Here is a 21,760-nt window from a genome sequence, read left to right as displayed (position 1 = left end):
TTCAAACTTATTGCAAGAAAAATGGAATTCAAATTATATTTACAGTTCCATACACTTCACAACAAAATGGCGTTAGTGAACGCATGAATCGAACTTTGATGGAAAAGGTTAGAGCAATGCTGTATGATAGTCAGCTATCCAAGGATATGTGGGGAGAAGCATTATATGCAGCAACATATCTGATAAATAGATCCCCTACAAATGGGGTATGTAGATGAAAACAAAACACCATATGAGATGTGGTCTGGAAGACGACCAAATTTGAAAAATTTAAGAGTGTTTGGCTGCGAAGCACACAAACAAGTTCCGAAAGAAAAACGACAAAAATTAGATCCAAGAACGATATCATTGATATTTGTGGGATACGCAAACAATGGGTATAGACTGTGGAATAAAAATACACGATCTGTCGAAACGTGATATTCAACGAGTCTAATATCATCAATAATGATTTTAGGTCAACCGAATCAAAAGAACATAATTTCTCGTCGGATCAAGACGTGATTCTAAACGCACGATTTGATCAAAGAATGTTGTCAGAAGGCTCAGAAAATGGAACGGAACAGTTGTCAGCGGAAGATTCGATAGACGGTGATCGTACTATAGTCGAGATAGATCAGGAAGATCAACAATCACTCGAAGAATCAGTTGAAGAAACTGACTATGAAAGTACATACGAAAGTCACGCAGACGAAGAAGATGAAGACGACGAACAACAAGGGTTACGGCAAAGTGAACTAGAAAGAAAAATACCTAATAAAAAAACTTGGTATTCAGATTATAAAGCACATGTCGCCGGGATATGTAACGAAATTATTCCACAAAACATAAAAGAACTAAAGACTGGGAAGAATGGAAACTGGCAATTCAAGACGAACTCGACGCATTGCATCAAAATGACACTTGGACAGTTGTTAACTGTCTACCAAAAGGTGTAAAACCAATTCAATCGATATGGGATTTTTCGATCAAAGAAGATGGAAGGTATAAAGCTAGATTTGTAGCAAAAGGGTGTTCTCAGCGTCCTGGGTTTGATTTCGCTGAAACCTATGCACCAGTTGCTAAACTAGAGAGCATTCGGTTAGCCCTAGCATTGGCCAACGAACATAATTTGCATGTAAATCAAATGGATGTCAAGACTGCATTTCTAAATGGAGAATTAGAAATCTATATGAAACTCCCAAGAAATGGAAATGATCAAGGTCACATTGCTCAACTTCGTAAGTGTTTATACGGCTTAAAGCAAGCCAGCCGATCATGGAATGATGCATTAGCATTAGCATTGTTACGGTGTAATTCGTAGATTGGACACTAGTGATACTCATGTTTTACTTTTGAGATTCTTCCTTGATTCCAGTCTTAAACAAAAATAACAAAAGCATGAGGATTACTACACTGGCGGAAATAAAATAAGGATTTTCATAATTCTTGCCTTATGAAACCTCATGAGTTCTTTAGATACTGGTTCCATAAGGGCCTTACGAAATTCTTATGTTTAAGTATACATTCTATAAAATGACTTATGAAATTCATTGGTGAATATTGAGGAAAAGCATAGTTGTGCATATAAAACTAACTGGTGTTTTTGGTCGAGTTCATTTTCTTTCCCCACACGGAAGAAAAAAAGTACCCAAAATTGAGTACTTTTAAACTTACTTTTGAGTTATTTTCTCTTCGCTTTAATACACTCTTTCTTTTGTTGTCAAAAACAAAAGAGCCAAACAATCCAACGACGCCAGTTCAATACGGGAAGCCAATTTTGAGTTTTATTACCTGAGGTCGAAATTGAGTGAATTAAACTTAAATTTGGGTCAATAAATTTTTCGTTGGGTACTTTTTTAACATGGGAGTAAAGGCAAACTACTTCGACCCTACTTACTCAATTTTGGCTTCCCGTACGGATGTTCGAGGTTGGGTGAATTAAACTCACTATTGGGTAGTTTATTTCTTCCGTGCAAGCAACTGTCATGTACTTATTCATTTGCCCTCGATGTTATTTATTAAGGCTGTGAACCATTCCACCGATTCGTTTAACTTTTAGTTAAAATTTGACAGTTCGATGGTTATTTCGCCGTGGTTAAAAATAACCCTGCTCCGGAGCATGGTTAGATTTGACAGTTCGATAGTTAAACTTTGTTAGCGAGAAAATTGGCGCCAAATCCATTTCGTTCCGAATAACTATCAATCTGTCAGAACTCAAATGGGTCGGCTTCGGAGTAAAATTTTAACCACGATGGGAAAATAACCATCGAAATGTCAAATTTTAACTAAAAGTTAAACGAATCGGTGGAATGGTTCACAGCCTAAAATAGACCAATGCAAGATCTTGATCTAACCTCACTTATTTGACAGTTCACAGAGCTTGTTTACAAGGTGTTAGAAGAAAAATCGATGAGGAGAAAATTAAAATTCATATTTTTAGTTTAAAATTGCTGCGATCCGAATGTTTCAATGATATTCTTTGCATTCAGCATGAAATCAATCGCAAAGGACATCTAGGGTAAAATGCCTAATAGTGGACCCCCTAGTAGCGAAATTTTGCTCTTCCTGGCATAAGGAGTGGAAATTTTCAAAATATTTATTTGGCGTGATATCTAATATCAAGCTCTGCATCTCCGCTTTACGATACATACATAAAACACTCAAATACTCGACGTTATTCGTTGAAATTAACATTTTGAAGTCTGACTGAATTCGCCCTATAGTAGACCCCCTGGGGGTCCATAATAGGAAATTGCTTCCCTATGATCGACACTTCATTTGATTTTTATGTTCCGTTTCGGGACGTTCTACTTTGCTATTATGGACCCCCCAAAATATTAAATAATGGATATTAATATAATGGACACTCTAGTGTTTATTTTTTATGGAATTGTAAAAAATCATCTAATTTTACTTTCCATAGCATTTCCAATACATGTAGTCAAATCATAGGAGCGTAAGGTAAGTTCTCCCGATGGAATTTCATAGCAAAATGTTTACATTGTGCTGTAATAATGCAAAAATGGCTGGAGGGTCCACTATTGGTTGGGGGCCCACTATTGGGCACACTTTACCTACATGCGAATAAAATGACGAAACAATTTTATCGGAAGCTTCGCCAGAGGCTAAGTCCCGGTGAAAAAGCTCTGTGAACTGTCAACCTACGTCATCATGCACTGGTCTATTGTCTTCGTTATTTTCACTTTCAAAGCAGCACTTTCTTTTAGTTTCCGTTTGATGGAAACCGGTGTCCTGTATTTTTGTCGTGCATTCTATAAACGGAATGATTATTCGTTAGCCAGCATGGAATTCCAGGGATTTACGAAGGTCTAACCTGATGTGGTTGACCTGGTAGGACATCGCTGGATTGCAGAACAATATCGCCGCCCAGCAAGCAATCTGCGTGGGGCAATAACAACAGCATCCAGGAAAGATTTTCAATGTAAACCACCGAATGAAATAGAACTCGGTAAAGAACGATGGCCCTGAAGGTGGCGTTACCGATACCGGTTTGACAAGGATGTGGGACACGATTCAATTGATTTCTCTCGTGCACCTGGCACTATGTCAGAATTCACACTTCCCACCATTGGATAAGCGGCTCAAGCGGTATACAAGGAGGTAAAGTGAGTATTCAAGCAGTTATCTAAACAATGCGATTAGTAGATCCCAATTATATTTATGGCGTTCGGTCTACCGGTCGCGGAGAAATTGTGGATGGATGGCCAGTATAGTTGTATACAATATAGACACTGTAGATTACATAGACAAGCTTATATTGTACGTGGATTTCCCTATTGGACCCGACCGTTCGAAATAGTCGCTCCTTGAACGGTCGTTGTAATCGCCGTTTTCACCTTCACACCGGTTTTCATAGTAAAATCTGTCAAAACTGACAAGTCTGCCACGCGTTTTTTGCTGTTTTCCTCGGACTTCTCTTTCTTTTTCCGATGTTTTGACATCTGTTTTGATAGACAAGGAGCAAAAAACAAGGTAATCTACCAATGAAAATAAATACTAAGGTATGGAAATCCATATAATGTGTGCGTGCCTTTCGTGTATGGCGAAAAAGCTTTCACTACTACATTCGAACGAGCTCCCATACTTACTTACTTACTTACTTCTATCTATTCTCATTGGTAATCTACCAAACATTTATTGAGTTTGGCAAACCTTGCTGCAAAAGGGAACGTTTGAAATAGGCAAGTGAACCGACCTTCGAATCCATTGGTCAAGTAAATCCACAATATAGAATATGAAACTAGAATGATTGTATCGATAAATAACCATGTTTGATATAAACCACCTGACGTATTGAAAGCTCAATAAATTATCTTCAAACCTGAGAACAATCCGAGTATTATTTGGAAGAAAGATTCTCAACAGATACGGCGGGGAAGGTGCTCGAGAATATCATCCTCAACAAGTTGTTGATACACACGGAGGGTACGGATGGTCTATCGAGTAACCAGTTTGGCTTCCGAAAGGGTAAGTCCACCGTAGACGCTATTATGTCGGTTACCAAATCGCGGAGATAGCTATCCAGCGTAAGAGGAGGGGAGTTCGCTATTATCCAGTAGTGACTCGGTGTGAGGAATACATTCAATAGTGCCAGTTGGGCAGCTATTGCAGATGCGCTCTTGCGTCTTGGAATTCCTGAGTACCTGTACAAGAGTACTGGTATACGACACGGAGGCGGGTCGGAAGTGCGTTGACATAACCTAAGGGGTTCCGCAAGGTTCCATACTGGGTCCGGTGTTATGGAACGTCATGTACGACGGTTGCTTGAGGTTGAAGTTCCCGGTGGGCGTGGTAATCGTCGGCTTCGCTGACGATATTACGCTGGAGGTACACGGCGGATCGATAGAAGATGTGGAGTTGACTGCAGCCCACTCGATCGCAATTGTTGAGGAGTGCATGAGTTCCAGGAAGTTAGAACTGGCTCACCACAAGACTGAGGTGGTTGTTGTTAACAACCGAAAGTCGGAGCAATATACGGTGATAAGGGCAGGCAACTGCGCGGTCACCTCTGAACGCTTCATCAAACTCTTGGGGGTAATGATCGACGATAAGCTCACCTTTGATAGCCACGTCAATTACGCCTGCAAGCGTGCCTCTACACGTAGGTTGATATCGGAAATAGGTACGTGGGTCAAAAGGCGCCATGGGGAAATCACTTTCCACCTGACCCAGATCCTTACAGGCCATGGTTGCTTCAGACAATATCTACACCGGTTCGGACACTCGAGTGTAGATACTGGCCGAGTGTCCGGTGTGCGCAGGTTTAGAGGAAACGGCGGAACACGTGTTGTTCGTGTGCCCGCGTTTTCGCACAATGCGTGACCACATGCTTGCCACATGTGGTCTGGACACTACCCCGGACAACCTAGTCCGGAGGATGTGTAAAGATGAAGCTGGCTGGAACGCCGTTTTATCGGCTATCGTCCAAATCGTCTCGGAGCTACACATAAGGTGGCGCGTGGACTCGAGGAATAGCTAGTTCAGGCGCAAATAAGAGGTGGTCCAAGGGTTCGGAGTCAGCTTCATGGGTCATACCGGTGCCCTGCGGTCGAACTCGATCCTTTTATCGAACAAGTGGCCGCGCGAAGAACAACTGGTCAACCAGTCGGGTTCCGAGCCCGAGGACGGAAAGGGGTCCTCGTCATGGCTGGGGCAGGCGTAGCCACCGCGTCGGCAAGTCCCTCTGTGTGTTGGCGAATAGGCCCTATCGCAGAGAGGTCAATTTGTGGTGCACGCGGCATCATCATTCTTGATACCAGTCGTGCAGAGGAAAGCAGGCGCGAAGTCGATCCTCAATTCTCACCTTCCGAGAACATAGGGCGTGGTAAGGCCATCTGGAAAGCCGGCAATGCGCTGGCACGATACCATGGTGTTCTTCTAAAAAAGCGAGTCACAATGTTCGGTGCTGCAAGGACACGCAGCTAACCTCGAGGGTGCGTTGTGCACTGCCCCCCCCCCCCCATGAAGCATTACTTTCTGGCTGTACTGAAGGGACGATGGGCTTGGCAACAATGGAAACGATTCAGCGGGTCGGGGATGTAGTCCTGCCTCCCTCGTTTGCTGATGGAGGTGGTCCATAACCCCGCACTTCCTGGACGTCCAACCCAGGAATTCTGTTGAGCAGATCCCCCCTCCATTGCTTAGGAAGAAAAAAAACACACACACACAGACATCACCTCAATTCGTCGAACTGAGTCGATCGGTATACACCCAGGTTTTTTTTTACACGGTTTAGTTTTAGTCGTTTAAGACCTTCATCATCAATGAAACAATGAGTTAACCCCACGAAAAAATTCACAAAAAATCAAAGAAAATTCAGGGTGTATTTGAAAAGCTGTGAAAATTCAGGTTACCCGAGAAATTAATGAATTCCAACCGTGTAAAAAAAAACCTGGGTGTATAACACTATGGATCTTTGGGCCTTCTATAAAAAGTTTGTTTTGGAGCGATCATATAGCCTTTACGTATACTTAGTATACGAGAAAGGCAAAAATATATCTTTGTCGTTTTTTTAAACGAATTATAACTGAAAATCCTAGTTCCACTCGAAACTCACGATCTGGTCGTAAAAACTGTCCTCAATATGACATTTCAATTTTTTATGGCTCAAATTAGGGGTGTCACTAGGTAGCAAATATAGCCACTACATAGGAAATAAGTAGAACTCTTGTTAATAAACAGAAAAAAACATAATTTGTTGGTGGCAATATGGTTGCCACTGCTTTATAAAGGGTTAATAAATAATAAAACTAAAAACTTGATATCGTGTACAACAGCAATTGAGAAAAAGCTTAAAAGAACTGCAAAATGTGCCATCTCGACGTAGCGATATAGAAGAACAGACTTAGGGGAAATGGATATAACAAAACACTTGTACGAGAAAAGAAGAAAGATAAATATAACAAAATATGTATAGCATTTTAAAAGATCTTCTTGGACGTTTCCTCAGGATACTTTCGGTAATGAGAATTCGCGTGAATTTGGTTATCACAAAACCTGTGATTTATTCTCTGGTATTAATACGACTTAAGCAAGCATTCACACGCGCACAGTTTTCAGGAAAACTTTGAGAGCTTATCGCTTTCCTCCGACACGTGGGGCGGCCTTCTGTGACACCTTGGCGGCCTTAGTCTTCTGCTGCTTTGAGGTCGGTGCCTTGGTCACCTTCTTTTCGGCCTGCTTAGCCTTCTTGGCTTCCTTGGCAACCCTGGAATTAGAAGATGCAACAGATATGGATTAAAAAATTTACATTTTGATGAATGTAAAGAAAATGTAATATAATAATGATTTGTGGAGCATTGTTTTAGCTATGCTTTGTATCCACCCAAGATAAAGCACCTCTCATCACCGCCGATAGTAACTTTCAAAAACCTTCATATACCTGTTAACAACGCAAATCCCTCTTCCGTTTCCTACAATTTTTTAGAAGCAGATCACTGCAGTATCGCGGACGTGCTTACTAGCATTAACTGGTTAACCGTTCTGAATTCCAACAACGCTCTAACACTCTCGTACACTCTCTAACATCTTGGCTTACGTTATATTGACCGGCATGTACCAAAGAGATCACAAAAAGGGTTGCACCCTCCATGGTACCCGATGTCGACGAAAATTAAAGGAGCAGCTTTCAGAATTTTCTTTAAACATCAAACGTTACCTCTGAGAAACCATAATGTGAGGCTTAGTCATGAGTACCCATGAGCCTGTCTTTATACGGTACCAACGAGAGCTTGAACAAAAATTTAAATCTAAACCAAAATCCTTCTGGCAGTACGTCATCGATCCTCGCAAAAAATCTGGGCTTACTCGTTCCACTATGTACTTCTTTTGTTCAGACTTTCAATCATCAACGGAATCTTTCCCTCGTGTTGGAAGTTAAAGTTTGCACTAATGTTCTCAGTCCACAAAAAGGAAAAAAACGCGATGTGAACAATTATCTAGGGATCACGTCATTGTGTGATGTTTCAAAGCTGTTTGAGCTCGTCATTATGGGATTATTGCTTTCGGACTGTAAGCAACTTCTTAGTAACGATCCGCACAGATTCATCGCCAGTCGCTCGACTTCCACCAACGGTCTGACTCCTGCACGGGTTTTTATATCTCTCAGACCGTCATCTGACTGTAGCTATTGGGGTATGCACATCTCAAAGTTTTCATGCATCATCCGATGAACCACAAGGCATCTCTCTAGGACCACTGATCTTCTTGATCTTTTTCATTGATGTACATCTGGTTATCAAGAGCCCTCGATTGTCTTACACAGACGGCCTAAAACTGTGTCGATAAAATCGAATCCGTGCAACGCCGTTTCTTTGATTCACGCTTCGTAAGCTACCTTGGCAGGAATGTGAAATTCACTTAATTTGGACCGTTGGTAGGGGAAGCCAATTTTGAGTTGGATGGCCGAACTCGGATTTTAGTAGTTTCCGGTTGATCTCGTGTAGAAAAGTATTTCGCTTTCACCGGCAGTCTGTAGGTCGTAGAGCAAAATCGTTCAAAAAGGTCTCTTATATTTTAGTCTTCTTGCCCTCAGATGCATTCAATCCAATCTACAAGTATTCTAAGTGGTTGAAACAGTGACCCATTCTCACCCCCATTTGACCCCATTGCCACCCAAACGACGGTAGTTTCCTTTCTTTGTTTTTGACAACAACGGGTGGAATGAAAGATACTAAATCTAAAACAAATCAAAATTAAGGTTGTTTGAACCTGGGTGGTGCGAATAGAATGGATTTGGTTGTCAAACTGAAGCCAAACTTTTCTATTGTGCCGGAGCCAAACATTGAAGATTGTGGTTATATTCGTTTCAGATCCTATATTGAGAAGTATTGTTATTTTTTGGGAAAATTCTTTGTAACAAATATTTTCACATTATATTTCTAGTTGAAAATTAGTAGGAATGACATTAAAGAGCACTCGTTACGAAATTTTACGTGATTCAACAGCTGATTGGAGCAGGAATGTATGTAAACTATCGTAAAGTCATGAAGAGTCTCGCGCATTTGTGCCTTCATGCAGTACACTCTGAAAAATCTTCACGTCATATTTACCTGAAAACAAATGTGGTTCTAATCCACCATATTTTTCACGTAAGAGTGACCTGAATCGCATGTAACCTGAACAAAATTTAGCTTCGTCGAGTTACGTGATTTATCAGGTGAATCTGAGTGGATTTTCCAGTACTAATGACGTGACGTTTGAAAATAGTTACATGTTTCATCAGGTGAACGTGATTTCTACGTACTGGTTAAGGGAACTTTTAGTGAAAGCTACATGACATCAGGTAACCACTACATGGTTCGAAATATATTGCAAAATTGTTTTTAATGCAAAATAAGTTAGTGACTGCCAGCAGCCGTAAATGGGAGACCTCTTCGCGTTGTGGCGCTTGATGCGTTTAAATGCATTTGATGCAGAATGATGTTTTATCATTAGACAGAAAATGCTGTCAATCGGCCATTGCGCTTCGGAGTTAACGCAAAAACACTTTTGAAGAACAAATCAAAGTTACTGACGAATGTCAAATGAAATTTATCAGATTTGTTAAGAAATGCTGGAACTAGATTCTTTCTCGTAAAAATGCTGCTAATTTCGCTGTTAAATCAATCAAAAAGTAATTCACCCTTTCTAAATTGAAATCTGGAATAGAAGTTTAATACTAACGCTAACGAAAAACTGTAGCTTTATAGGTTTCATGTAGCTTTATCTTCTTCCATATCACTCTTCTACGAATCTTAATGGATATGGATGAGAACCATATTTATTTTCAGGTAAATCTAACGTGAAGATTGTTTACAATGCTGGTCTGCCGCAAATGCCGAAGCTGCAACCACACTAATACAATCTCACTTAAATTGTTTACGAATACATACAAACATATTCACCAAGATTTTTAGTAAAAGTTACGTGAATTTCAGGTGAACATTACTAACGTCACGTAACAATAGTCGTTTGTTCAAGACAAATCAGTTACGTGATTTTTCACGTGAATATGACGTGATGATTATTTAGAGTGTAAAGTTCTTCAGAGGCCCGAAAATTGACTCGGATCACTACTTTGTAGTTATAAAAATTCGGGCGTGATTATCCAGCGTTACGAATTCAAGTAAAAGAACGATGCGTTTCAGTTTCCAACGCTTGGCAGTTGAAGGGTTTGCTGAACAGCACTGCCAAAAGCTGAACGAGAAGCCAATGGACGCAACTGATTGTGGGAGAATAGCCATGAAACTGTGACTACAATGGCACAGTCGAAGTTGATTTAGTTTCCGAAGTCGTTACAACTGAAGCGGTGGAAGAGATAATAGTAAACAACGACGCTAAAGCGACCATGCAGCAGAGAAAAAACAAAAAAGAAGCAAAAAGGCAACGCTCGCTCGATTCTGACCGGGACTCTGGTGCTGTTGCTGTCAGTGAAACAAATAAAAGACAAAATGTAACCCGCTCCTCCTCGAATTAAGACGACAACAGCATGATCACAGTATCAGATAGACCACATGGAAAGCATGTTTACCGGATCGCTACGTATGACTGGCTAGGAGACGAGAACGATCGACGGCTGCTGATAGAAGAGGACAAGCAAAGAATAGCCTTAGCTGTGTGTACCGTTAAATCAAATGAAGTTTTATCATGATTGAATTTGTTTTTTTTTTGCTAGTTGTAAAACAGTATTTTAATGAAATGTAATTATGATATTGTGAAACAACAAATACTGGTCTCCGCAAAGTGCTAAGCATGATTGAGCCTTTCAAATAAAAAATTCTTGGTAAAACAAAATACAATGGCGCAGGAAGTGTTAGATACTGCATAGCAACGCCAACAAAGTAATTTGGTTTGATGCGGAGTGCCAGCGAGTGACGGACGAGAAAAATGCTGCCAGGAGTCGGATGTTAGTGGCTGATAGGGGCAGTAGGGGCAATATGAACATACGGGGCAATATGAGCCACCCTCATTTTGAGCTTATTGACAAGTTTTATCATGTAAAAGTTATATGATCTTTAAGAGGATGCTCCACATGTGCATCAACGTGAAAACCGCATTAAAATTCAATTCAAACATGAAAATATACTAGAAAATGAAAATTTTCACTGCATAGGCAAAATTATTATAAGATTTCAAGTTTATAAATAAGGTTTTGACACAAAACTGATTAAAATACAGGTCAAAAATACACCACAATCAAAAGATATATTAAAATTAAATATTGTGCACACATGTTTATATTGATACAAATCTGAATTTATCATAAAATTTTTTTTTCCCAGAACCAGTCTCTATGGGGCAATATGGGCATACCTGCATAGAACAAGATATCTGGCTTTAAAATGCGAATAAGTTCAAATTTCAGTATTCAAATACAAGAATATTATCATATATGTAAGATTCATTACGAAAAAATTACAACAGCGCATTACTGCGATAGAAACAGAAAAAATGACCATTGACCAATTGAAATGTGGCTGTTCAAACGGTGAAGAGTGGCAAATCAGTTCAGTCCGCTGTTGTGCATATTTTTCATTTTATTTGATATGGAATACTCACAACTGTTGTAGGAATATCATATTCTTCTATATTACGATACTTTTTTCGCCTAAATAAAGGTTTTGGAAGGGTGGCCCATACTGCCCCAAATGGTGGCTCATATTGCCCCGTATAGTCGGGAACACACATTGAAATCAATACATTTTCAAAAGTGCATTCCAACAATTTCCAAACGCATTTTTCGTCATTCATCCACGAAATATGAAAGGTAACATTCTCTAGTATAAGTCAACTACATTTGAACGATGCTTTTTTGAGCTTTTCAGCGCTTTTCGGGACGATTTCCTTAGGTGGCCCATATTGCCCCGATCACCCCTATCAAGTTTACAAAGAAAATAATGTGAATCGTATAAAATATGGCAGACTTCAATGGATGTGAACAGGGAATCAATTTTTCTGGAATGCGCGTGCGAAACAAGCGACAAAAGCGAACCAACGACAAAGCTTTGTTTTTGTCGGAGATAATAATGACAAAGATCCGAAAAATTTTGTCAGCAACAAAAAAGAAGACAATCTTGTTGCTAACTTTTCAACCCGTTATTTTGCATTATTTCTAGAGCAAATTTCGGTTTTATGCTATCATAGTTTCTGCTTTTATGGAAATATTTGAGAATCGAACAAAGATTATAAAATTAGCATCGTATTTTCGGAAATATAAGAGCATGCAAGGCAAATGATTCTTGTCATATTGTGTTCAGGTTCGGATAAAGGTTTGTAGCTAGGTGTGTTTGTCAGTAACAAACTCTGTTGATGACAAAGAGTATATTATTAGGCGTTGCCCGAATATTGATTCCCTGGATGTGAATGTCTGAGGAAAAAATATTCAAGAGAACCGGATAGAAGCCGGCGACTTCGTGGAAGGCGACGTTGGGTACACGCAATGGCATCAGACCGTTCAGCTACGACAACATTGATATTATGACACTTAACTAAGAGAAGATTGGAACTATGTATCTATATCTTCTTCTTCTATACACAAAAAAATTAATTTCTGTCTGTCTAAAATTTGTATGCAGAGGTTTCTGGGGCCGGGGAAGGTTCTTAAGATGATCCGAGACCCCTCCTCCTTTGAAAAGGGGGGCTCCCATACAAATGAAACATCAATTTCTTCATAACTCGAGGATTAATCAAGCAAATGGAATCAAATCTGGCATGTGGAGGTATTGGAAAAAAATATATGTTTCTATGGTGGTTTGAAACCCCTCTCCTTTCTGGAAAGGGGGGCTCCCATACAAATGAATCAGAAATTTCTGCATAACTCGAGAACAAATCAATTTTAGGCGAAACGAAGTTCGTCGGGTCTGCTAGTAAAGAAAAAAAAACCTAATCCAAGATCTAAATACATCAACAAAACGGGAAGGCTACTTACTTGATGGCCTGATCACGCTGAGCCTTGCGAACCTCTGGCTTCATGTTACGCTTGGCCATGATATCGGTGATGGATGCACCAACGATGGCGCGCTGGAACTTCATGGTACGGCGAGTGCGCTTCTTGGCGGCTTCCTCAACCATGCCCTTCTTGTGCTTCCTGCGGTACAGCACGGTCCATTTGACTTTGCGCGGGTTGCGCTTCATCAGGAAGGAACGCTCGCATTTCTTGTTGATGAAGGTGAAGGTCTACAAAAGAACGGAAAATATATTTGTTCAGTAAAGTTTGTGTATTCAAACATGACTTGTTTGTGTCGGAACATTGGGCTGAATATTTAGTTAAATGTATTGTAATATAAATTTAAAAAATACACTCACAAATACCACAACAGGATATGCAATTTATTCTTTTTGTTTGAATGAGTCGTTATATTTACTGGAATTCGGTTAGCACAAGATATGTAGAACCACTTTCTGTTATTCAATTTCACTACAGTATTGATTAATTTTGAATGTTTCATATTCACAAACTAAGTTCTAACAGCACGCTACTAGCCCTGCATCAAACCAGCTGTCACTAGGTTAGAGTATATCAACAAACAAGCAAAAATTCAATTTTTTTAAAATTATTTTGAAAATTTGGTGCTATTAGTCCAAATATCGATTCAAACTCATTGCTGGGTGTTGATTTTCTGCAATTTCTCCGAAAAATTAGCTCAAAATACCAATGTTTTGAAACCTACCTTGCCATCGGCTTTGACTAATGTTTTACCACTAGCGGGGTAAATTTTGAAACCGCTGAATGCGCAAAGCCCAATCCTGGAATGGAAGATTCATATTAACATTTGACGATTCCGTGGTCCACATATCGTTTGCGTTCAAATCCGGTCAGAAATAACTGGAAAACTCACTTCATTTTGGCGAATTTTTGCTCGCTCTACAAACAGTAAACTTGAAGCCCGAAACGTGGGACAGAAAAGAGCTCAGCCGTCAGTGCGGTGACGTCACGTCCAGCGATCGGTATTGCCAACCGAAAACAGTGACAGCTGTCAGGTGGGACGAAAACAAAATTCGATAATCATGGTTTACCGATTTGAGGTTGTTTTAAGGAAAAAATATTGTGATTATCGAGAATTACAAATTTAATCTTTCCCGTCAAAAATTGTAACTCGATTCTTTGGCTTAAATATTGTCTATCCGGAATAAAGTTAGAACGCGTTTTATACCGAAGTTGGATTTTTCTCCAGATACAGGCAACTTTCCCAACTTCGGAAATAGTGCGCTGGATTTGCCATAAGATGTGCAAAACAACGCATCAATTATTTTGACAGATAAAACTTCGGAAGAAAGTTTGGTTCGGAAGTCCCGACTTCCGAATTCTAAGGGCCGATGTCCACGTAGCGGTTTTTTACGCTGCGTGCACGCCGCGTTCACGCAAGGTACCAAGCATCAAATGGAGTAATTCACACGTAAACGTGTGCACGACTATACATTGCTGGGTACCTTGCGTGGGCGCGGCGTGCACGCTGCTTGAAAAAACGCTACGTGGGCATCGGCCCTAAGTTGGTGCTACGCCGTCAATATTAACAAAAAGGTTAACCTACGCAGCACGAATTAACTATCTCCCCGGATGTGGTCTGTTTATCATTAGTCGGTAATGCAGTTTGTTGTATCTATCACTTTCTACCATATACAGTAGTTGTTTGTCTCACTCTAGCAGTGTTGATGCAGTTTGGTTTTGTTTTGAATCTCGTTCGTATCTGATGCGTTTTCATTTGCATTCTGGCCATTCTATGTACTGTGAGTTTTGTGTGCGGTGCAGTGCAGACGCCAGGAAGTCATCGATTATAAGTTTTTTTTTTAAAGGAAGAAAAATGTTCAAACTATCTCTGAAGCGATTCGCTTCTCTGTTGTTTTTCCAACTGGTGTTCTTGTGTGTAGATTTGGGAATAAATAGTTTTTCGTATTTAGCTCGTGGTGACAAAGTTTCCATCATCTTTCTATTTTTGTAGGCGGTTTATCGATTTTTCAAGACGGAGTCTTTTGTGACGTCTGACAATTTCTGTTTTGCAGGGCTCAGGATGTCTGCTTGATTCTATCGTTTACGGCTATCATCTTTAGTCTGTACTCAACTTATGTATATCAGGTAAGATCTCATATTTCTTTTCCAAGATTTCATACGTTTCTGTAAATTTAGGAAAAAAAATCCGATGTCCAGAAACACTGAAGAACCTTGTTTCGGTTCCACATAAATCTAAATTCAATATAAACCCTATTTCCCTTTCCAGGCTGGCATGGCACACCTCCTATACGAAAAGTTTCGTGTCCCACTATTGGTGGCAATGACGTACTTTTTACTTTGCATTACGTTGCATATCTGGCAAGTCGTTGACCACAACAAGTCTCCGTATCTCTTCCAATGGCCCAAAGCACTGACTGCTCTGTTCATCATACAAAGATTGTGTAAGTCGGCCGCGAGGTGAGTTGGAGTGTACTTCCTGTCCTAATATGAGTCTGCAATTGTATTTCAGTTTCCCCTCTTTACTACTACTTGTACAAGAGGTCTGCCCTAAAAATGAGCGACCCACGGTTCTTCGAGAACTTGGACTGGATCACTTCACAGCTGGCCATAAAATAATTGATTGAATGTAAATTTTAAATTGCACTTGGAGATTTGAGTTAACACTTCTATTCCGAGCGGTCCATAGAACCTCCTTGGGTTGGACCAAAGTTTATGTTTCTGCAAACTTGTTAAGTTCATGGGATTCAAGAAAGAACTTTACATGGCAGTCTGGCAGTATTACAAAAATATAAATCACATAATACTCCCAGTAATGCTTAAACTTGGTGCTTACCGCGCCTGTATTGCGCTAAAAAAATGAAAACATGTCTTAGATAGTTTGTAGTTTCCCATGAAATATTGATGTCTCCAACTATCGAATTGATGGTCACATGTTTATTTAGCAGGTGTGATGGATTTAAATAATCTTGTCCTATTAGTGGTACAGCAAAATATGTTACATCACATATCATGATAAATACATTATTCAGATGTTGCAAACATTATGCTTACAATGAATTATTTTCAATCACAAACAGTATTTTTCCAAGTGATTTTAAGACTAACCGCAGAACGTATAAAAATTTGTCGTATCAACATTAGTTGAATTCTATTGTAATTTGTGAAATTCCTTCGTAGTTCTCATGCGTGTATTCGGTAAACTGACTAGATACTATTTCATTCCTCGAACAAATTTTGCTTCCTTGACCCGATAATAAGTCAAGTGTAAACTAACGGGTTATCGTTCCCAATAAAAATTACAATTGAAAATTTCTAATATGAAATTTTTATTAACTTTTATCGATGAACTAACTTGAAATAAACTCAAAAAAGAATGTCTTGGTACAGTAGTTTCCTTCTTCTCCTTCAATGACTCTACATTCTAACTAGAACTTTGCCTGCTTTTCAACTATTAGCATTTCCACAGTTATTAATTAGAATCTTTTCTATGCCCGCTATTGCATGAGTATGTATCTGTGGCGGGTAGGCATAGTGAATACAATAGCCCAGGGAGTCGAGAATGTTTTCCATCCGAAAACATCCTGCACTGAATCGGGAATCAAACTCGCTATCTTCGGATTGGCAATCCTTCGCCTTTGATCGCAAGGCTACTGGTCATGAGTGACCAGAATTGTAAAATTTAGTTTTTTTTACTTTACTTATGAATCCTGTACACCTCCGGTGGTGCAAAGGGCCGACTTGAAAGATCTTCATCCTGAGCGTTGCCCGGCTATCGCTTTAACCTGTTGGCAGGTTAGATTTCGGTCGACTTCTTTTATTTCGATATTGAGGCTTCGCCGCCATAAGCCTCTGCTGCGATGTCCCGCTGGGTCCGTCTAATGCTTGTTTACAGATTTCGTTTCCGCCCCTACGTAGTGTGTGGCCGACCCAGTCCCACTTCCGATCCCGAATTTCTGTTGCTATCGGCCTCTGGTGACAACGACGATGGAGCTCGTTCTTTGAGATCCAGTTGTGAGGCCACCAGGCCCGAATTATATACCGCAGGCATCTGTTAATGAACACCTGCAGCCGTTGAGTGTTCTCCACTGATACACACCATGTTTCGCTAGCGTATAACAGCTCAGATTTCACGTTAGAGTTGAAAATTCGTATTTTGGTGCGTTCACTTATCTGCCTGTTTTTCCAGATATTTCTTAAACTCGCAAAGGCAGCCCTTGCTTTCTTGATCCGTGCGCTTATGTCGATCTTGGTACCGCCGTCTGACGCCATGTGGCTACCAAGATATTGGAAGCTTTCAAGATTCTCCACTGGTTGGCCGGCTACTGTGAAACTGGAAGGAGTCATCCAACGATTTGGTTTTGTTGACGTTGATGACTTAACCTACCGAAGAGGAGCGCTCGGCAAGGTCGTTGAGATTACTCTGCATATCAGAGTGCCATTGCGCGAGGAGTGCAACGTCATCAGCCGATTCGAAGTCGTTTAGGTGCTCCATGGTTATAGGCTGCCATAACAGCCCGCGGTTTGATTCACGCTCAATCGCATCTACCAGAATCTCGTCGATTACGATGAGGAACAGTAACGGTGATAGAATACATCCTTGCCCCACATCAGCTTCGACCCGGATAGGGTCGGACAAGACCCCATTGTGCAGCACTCTACACGAGAAGGCCTTGTACTGTGCCTCGATGAGGCCGATGATTTTCTCAGGAACTCCCTTGCGTCTCAGGGCGCCCCACATATTCTCGTGATTGAGACGGTCGAAAGCTTTTTCGTAGTCAATGAATACCAAGTAAATTCGTTAATGAATACGTAGTCAATGAATACCAAGTGGAATTCGTTGACCTGCTCCAGAATGATGCGGAGCGTGACAATATGGTCCACTCGTCCACACAGGATCTTCCGCCGGAGAGTCGCATCGACCATCTCCTGAATCCGGGCTAGAATAATTTGGCATAGAACTTTGAGAACGGTACATAGCAACATAATGCCTCGCCAGTTATCGCATACAGTCAGGTCACCCTTTTTGGGCACCTTCACTAAGATACCTTGCATCCAGTCGACCGGGAAAGTGGCAGTGTCCCAGATATTACGAAACAAACGATGCAGTAGTTTAGCGGATGTCATGGGGTCAGCTTTGAGCATCTCGGCTGATATGCGGTCGACTCCTGGGGCTTTATTCAATTTCATGCTTTGGATGGCTGTTTGAATCTCTAGCAGTGATGGAGCTTCGGTATTGACGCGTGTTATACGTCGGATCCTAGGCAGATCATGCGAAGTGCTCGATCTTGATATCACCCGGAATTCTATCTACGACGGCATTGAGTTGACTGTAGAAGTTCTCAACGATTATCCTTTCACTTATAGGTTCCCCAGTGGCGTCTCGCCCTCTGGTGCACTACGTGCACTACACAGTTAACATTTCTTCATAGAAAAAAATCACAAAGTGTTTCTGAATATATAAAACACAGACGTAGTCCCACGTCAATAATGAATAAAATTACCAAGTTATTATTGCAAGAAAATCAATTTCATTTGGTCGCCTGGTCGCTACCTCACTTGTGTAACATCATCGGTGAACAAAATAATGATCCATTACCTCACTCTTTGACGCCCAATGCGACGCACCACGCACACCACACACTGCAATGTGCTCAAACGATGCGTCATCGCAATGAGCGAATTTGGCTTAGCTTGGTTCACTGCTGGAAGTACACAAGAACGCCGTATATGTACACGAAGCCCACGTCTGAATGTATTGAAAAGCATTCAGCTTTATTGTCGGTGTGTTAGTAAAAATTGGTGCACTTCTCTCAATGCACGACGTTAATACGGGACGGAAACGAAACGAATCGGCATCATATGCGACGAAATGATGTCACCCCATGCTTCTTTCACCGATTAAACACGTTGTTTTTCTCGCTTACATTGTTGAATGAATTAATAGTTTCATTCTGTATTTTCGGTACGTCGCGGTTGTGCGGTCTTTCGTGGTAATTGAACACTAAAAGAAAATGGAAAACGATACCGTGGATGATATTCTTCTCAACCCATTTGCTAGACGATCATTTCAAGAAAAACTGCTTATTTCAAGCACACCTGTGCCACAGCCTAAGCTTGAGAACTTGAAATCGCAGTTCTCCAGAGGTGGGAAAGTTATTACTCGTAACTTCAACGTATCAGCATACGATACCAAATGGTTGAGCGGTTCGAAGGTGCGAAATAAGCGGTTCTGTTGGCCGTGTTTATTGTTCCAAAATCCGGAGGACAAATGCGTGTGGATTAAGGAAGGCTTCAGTGATTTAAATCACTTGTCAGCTGCCATTAAGATTCATTCGGCAAGCAAGGAGCATATTGCCAATGCCATGGCACACAGGACCTTTGGAAAAATCCGCATTGATGAAGCAATGGATCACGCGCGGGAAGTTTCGAGGAGAAACCATAATTTGCAGGTGAAAAAAAATAGAGATGGTATGAAAACTTTGATTGATCTCATCTGCTATCTCGGATCACATGGTCTGAGCTTCCGTGGCCATAACGAAACCGAAAACTCTGTGAATAGAGGAAACTACAAAGACCTATGTGAATTCATTGCTACAAGAGATTCATCATTCTTGGAGTTCACTACTAATAGTCAAGTGTTTTCGGGAATGTCTGCAACCATTCAAAACGAACTCATTGAAGTGATTGGATCGTTGATTGAGCAAATTTCGCGTGAAGTTGATGAAGCTGAATTCGTTGCAGTAATGGTGGATGAAACAACAGATATTTCCAGGAAATCACAACTTGCTACCACATTACGGTACTGTTTAAAAAATGGTAAGTAGCCTTCCGGTAACAATGACTCTCCGTTGAATTACATGTTTATAGTTTTGTAATATTGATAAAAATTCAATCGAATTCTTCTAGGTACAACCGTAGAAAGATTTGTGAGCTTGGATGATGTGAGCAGTAACAAATCGGCTGTGGCACTCGCAGATGAAATAGTTGCCTTGCTGAAAAAAATTCAGGTGCCTGCCACGAAACTTGTGGCACAGACGTATGATGGAGCACGTGTAATGTCAGGTGCGAGCGGAGGAACGCAGGCAATAGTAAAAAGTCGTATCCAAACGCTGATTACATTCATTGCAAAGCCCATGTTCTTAATCTTGTTTTGTTACACGCTTGCACTAATCAAAGAGACACTAAAAAGTTTTTTTTTAACACTTTCTGCTCTCGCTTCCTTTTTCACGCAAAGTCCAAAAAGAGATGCTGAGTTGAAAAATTATATGCAACAGAAAATTCCTAATGTTTGCAAAGTAAAATGGGCATATACTTCAAGAATGATCAACATAGTTGAAACACATCATGCTGACATTACCACTTGCTTGGGTGAAATATGCATGGGAGATATTCAGTGGGACGGTGAAACACGGACTTTAGCAAGAGGGCTCCATAGCTTCCTGATCGAGTTTGATACCATCTTCTACTTGAAATTATTTGCCTCTGTTTTTTCTTTCACGGACGTTCTATATCAAATACTGCAGTTGAAAGAATTGGACTACGTTGAATGTGGTAGAAGTGTGCGAAATGCTCGAACCAACATACACAAATTACGAAATGAAGCGAAATTTAAAGTAATTTGGGAAGAGACCGTAACCATGACTGGTGGCAATAGTGACGGAAAGCAGTTCAAACAATATTTCAAAACGTACATCTCGATTATCGATCGTATTATCTCTGAATTGGACGAACGCTTTGCTGATCTTAATAAACAGAGCTATTTAAGCCTACTCGATTCTACGAAGTTCAAAGCGTATTGCGATAAATTTCCAAAGGAACTTGTTGATGATGTTTGCTCACGTTTCTCCAACTTTGACAAAGTGAAGCTGACAAATGAACTTAAAGTGTTCTACACTAAAGATGAGTTTGCTGGGAGGAAAGTGGCTGAAATCATGAACGTGTTGGTTACAAACAACCTAGAAGACATTTTCTCCGAGACACATCGATTAGCTAGGCTAATACTAACGCTTCCCTCGACAACAGCATCGGTCGAAAGGAGTTTCTCAATTCTAAGAAGAATCAAAACGTATCTGCGGTCGACAATGGCAGAGGAGCGACTCAAATGGCTGATGTTAATGTCGGTCGAAAATGCCCTACTTCATCAGTTGAAACTGGATAGTAATTTCTTCGATGAAATAATTGATCGTTTTGCTCGCCGAGTAGATCGTAGAGTTCAGCTACTGTACAAATAATAAGTTCGATTGATGTAATATTCTTGAATGATTCACAATAAATACAGCAAAAAACTTTTTTTTTTAATTTTTAAACACGAAACGATTGTTTTTTTTTTCTGGAAAAATATTGGTCGGGTGCACAACCAGCTTTACGATCCACGAGACGCCTCTGAATTGGTTCCCACTTCATAAGCGTAGAGTGTGCCTGAGCGCTTAGTAGGAAACCAACTCCGCGATGCCGGGAAGCGTGTTCACCTCGTAAACCTTGTCCCGACGGCGTTCTGTGTTCTCCAAAGTTTGGCCAAACGGACTTCACTCAGTCCCAGGATCTCAAGCTTCATGCGGCGTGCCTCATTGGCAAGTTGTGCCGATTTACTCTGCTGGGCTAGGGTTAAAACGTTCCATGTTCCTATTCGTGTCCGTTGTTTCGCGCTAAGAGTCTTCGCCGTAAAATCAGTCCGTATTCTTTCATTATCGTATTCTCGAACAAATTGATGTTTCGGGAACAGTAGGTTGTTGGCCCAAGGTTCCCTATCCACCGGGATGGGGTTGCCATCTTAGGTACAGCTTCCGGGGAATAGCATTTCATACCTAGCCGCTGGATGCCAGAACAGAC

General features: G+C 40.7%; 3 protein-coding genes across 3 annotated transcripts; 2 read left to right on the top strand and 1 right to left on the bottom strand.

Annotated features, from left to right (window-relative positions):
* Positions 1–6,982: 6,982 nt before the first annotated feature.
* On the bottom strand, positions 6,983–13,955 carry LOC134212232 (large ribosomal subunit protein eL24). Its single transcript, XM_062689892.1, has 4 exons — positions 13,821–13,955; positions 13,653–13,728; positions 12,911–13,158; positions 6,983–7,210 (listed from the first exon to the last, which is right to left on the bottom strand). The coding sequence occupies exons 1-4, from the start codon at positions 13,823–13,825 to the stop codon at positions 7,078–7,080; spliced, it is 462 nt and encodes a 153-aa protein (XP_062545876.1). The 5' UTR covers positions 13,826–13,955; the 3' UTR covers positions 6,983–7,077.
* A 34-nt stretch (positions 13,956–13,989) lies between these two features.
* Positions 13,990–16,057, top strand: LOC134209724 (transmembrane protein 138). Its single transcript, XM_062685739.1, has 5 exons — positions 13,990–14,029; positions 14,473–14,563; positions 14,983–15,055; positions 15,198–15,372; positions 15,441–16,057. Exons 1-5 carry the CDS (start codon positions 13,990–13,992, stop codon positions 15,545–15,547), a joined length of 486 nt encoding a protein of 161 aa, XP_062541723.1. The 3' UTR covers positions 15,548–16,057.
* Positions 16,058–18,942: 2,885 nt separating this feature from the next.
* Positions 18,943–21,162, top strand: LOC134209723 (uncharacterized). Its single transcript, XM_062685738.1, has 3 exons — positions 18,943–19,747; positions 19,838–19,983; positions 20,455–21,162. The coding sequence occupies exons 1-3, from the start codon at positions 18,943–18,945 to the stop codon at positions 21,160–21,162; spliced, it is 1,659 nt and encodes a 552-aa protein (XP_062541722.1).
* Positions 21,163–21,760: the final 598 nt, after the last annotated feature.

This window comes from Armigeres subalbatus, chromosome 2 (assembly GCF_024139115.2).
Source record: "Armigeres subalbatus isolate Guangzhou_Male chromosome 2, GZ_Asu_2, whole genome shotgun sequence".
Classification (NCBI taxonomy): Eukaryota; Metazoa; Arthropoda; class Insecta; order Diptera; family Culicidae; genus Armigeres; species Armigeres subalbatus.
The sequence above is the reverse complement of the archived record's forward strand: the minus strand, read 5'-3'. Positions and strand labels throughout refer to the sequence as shown.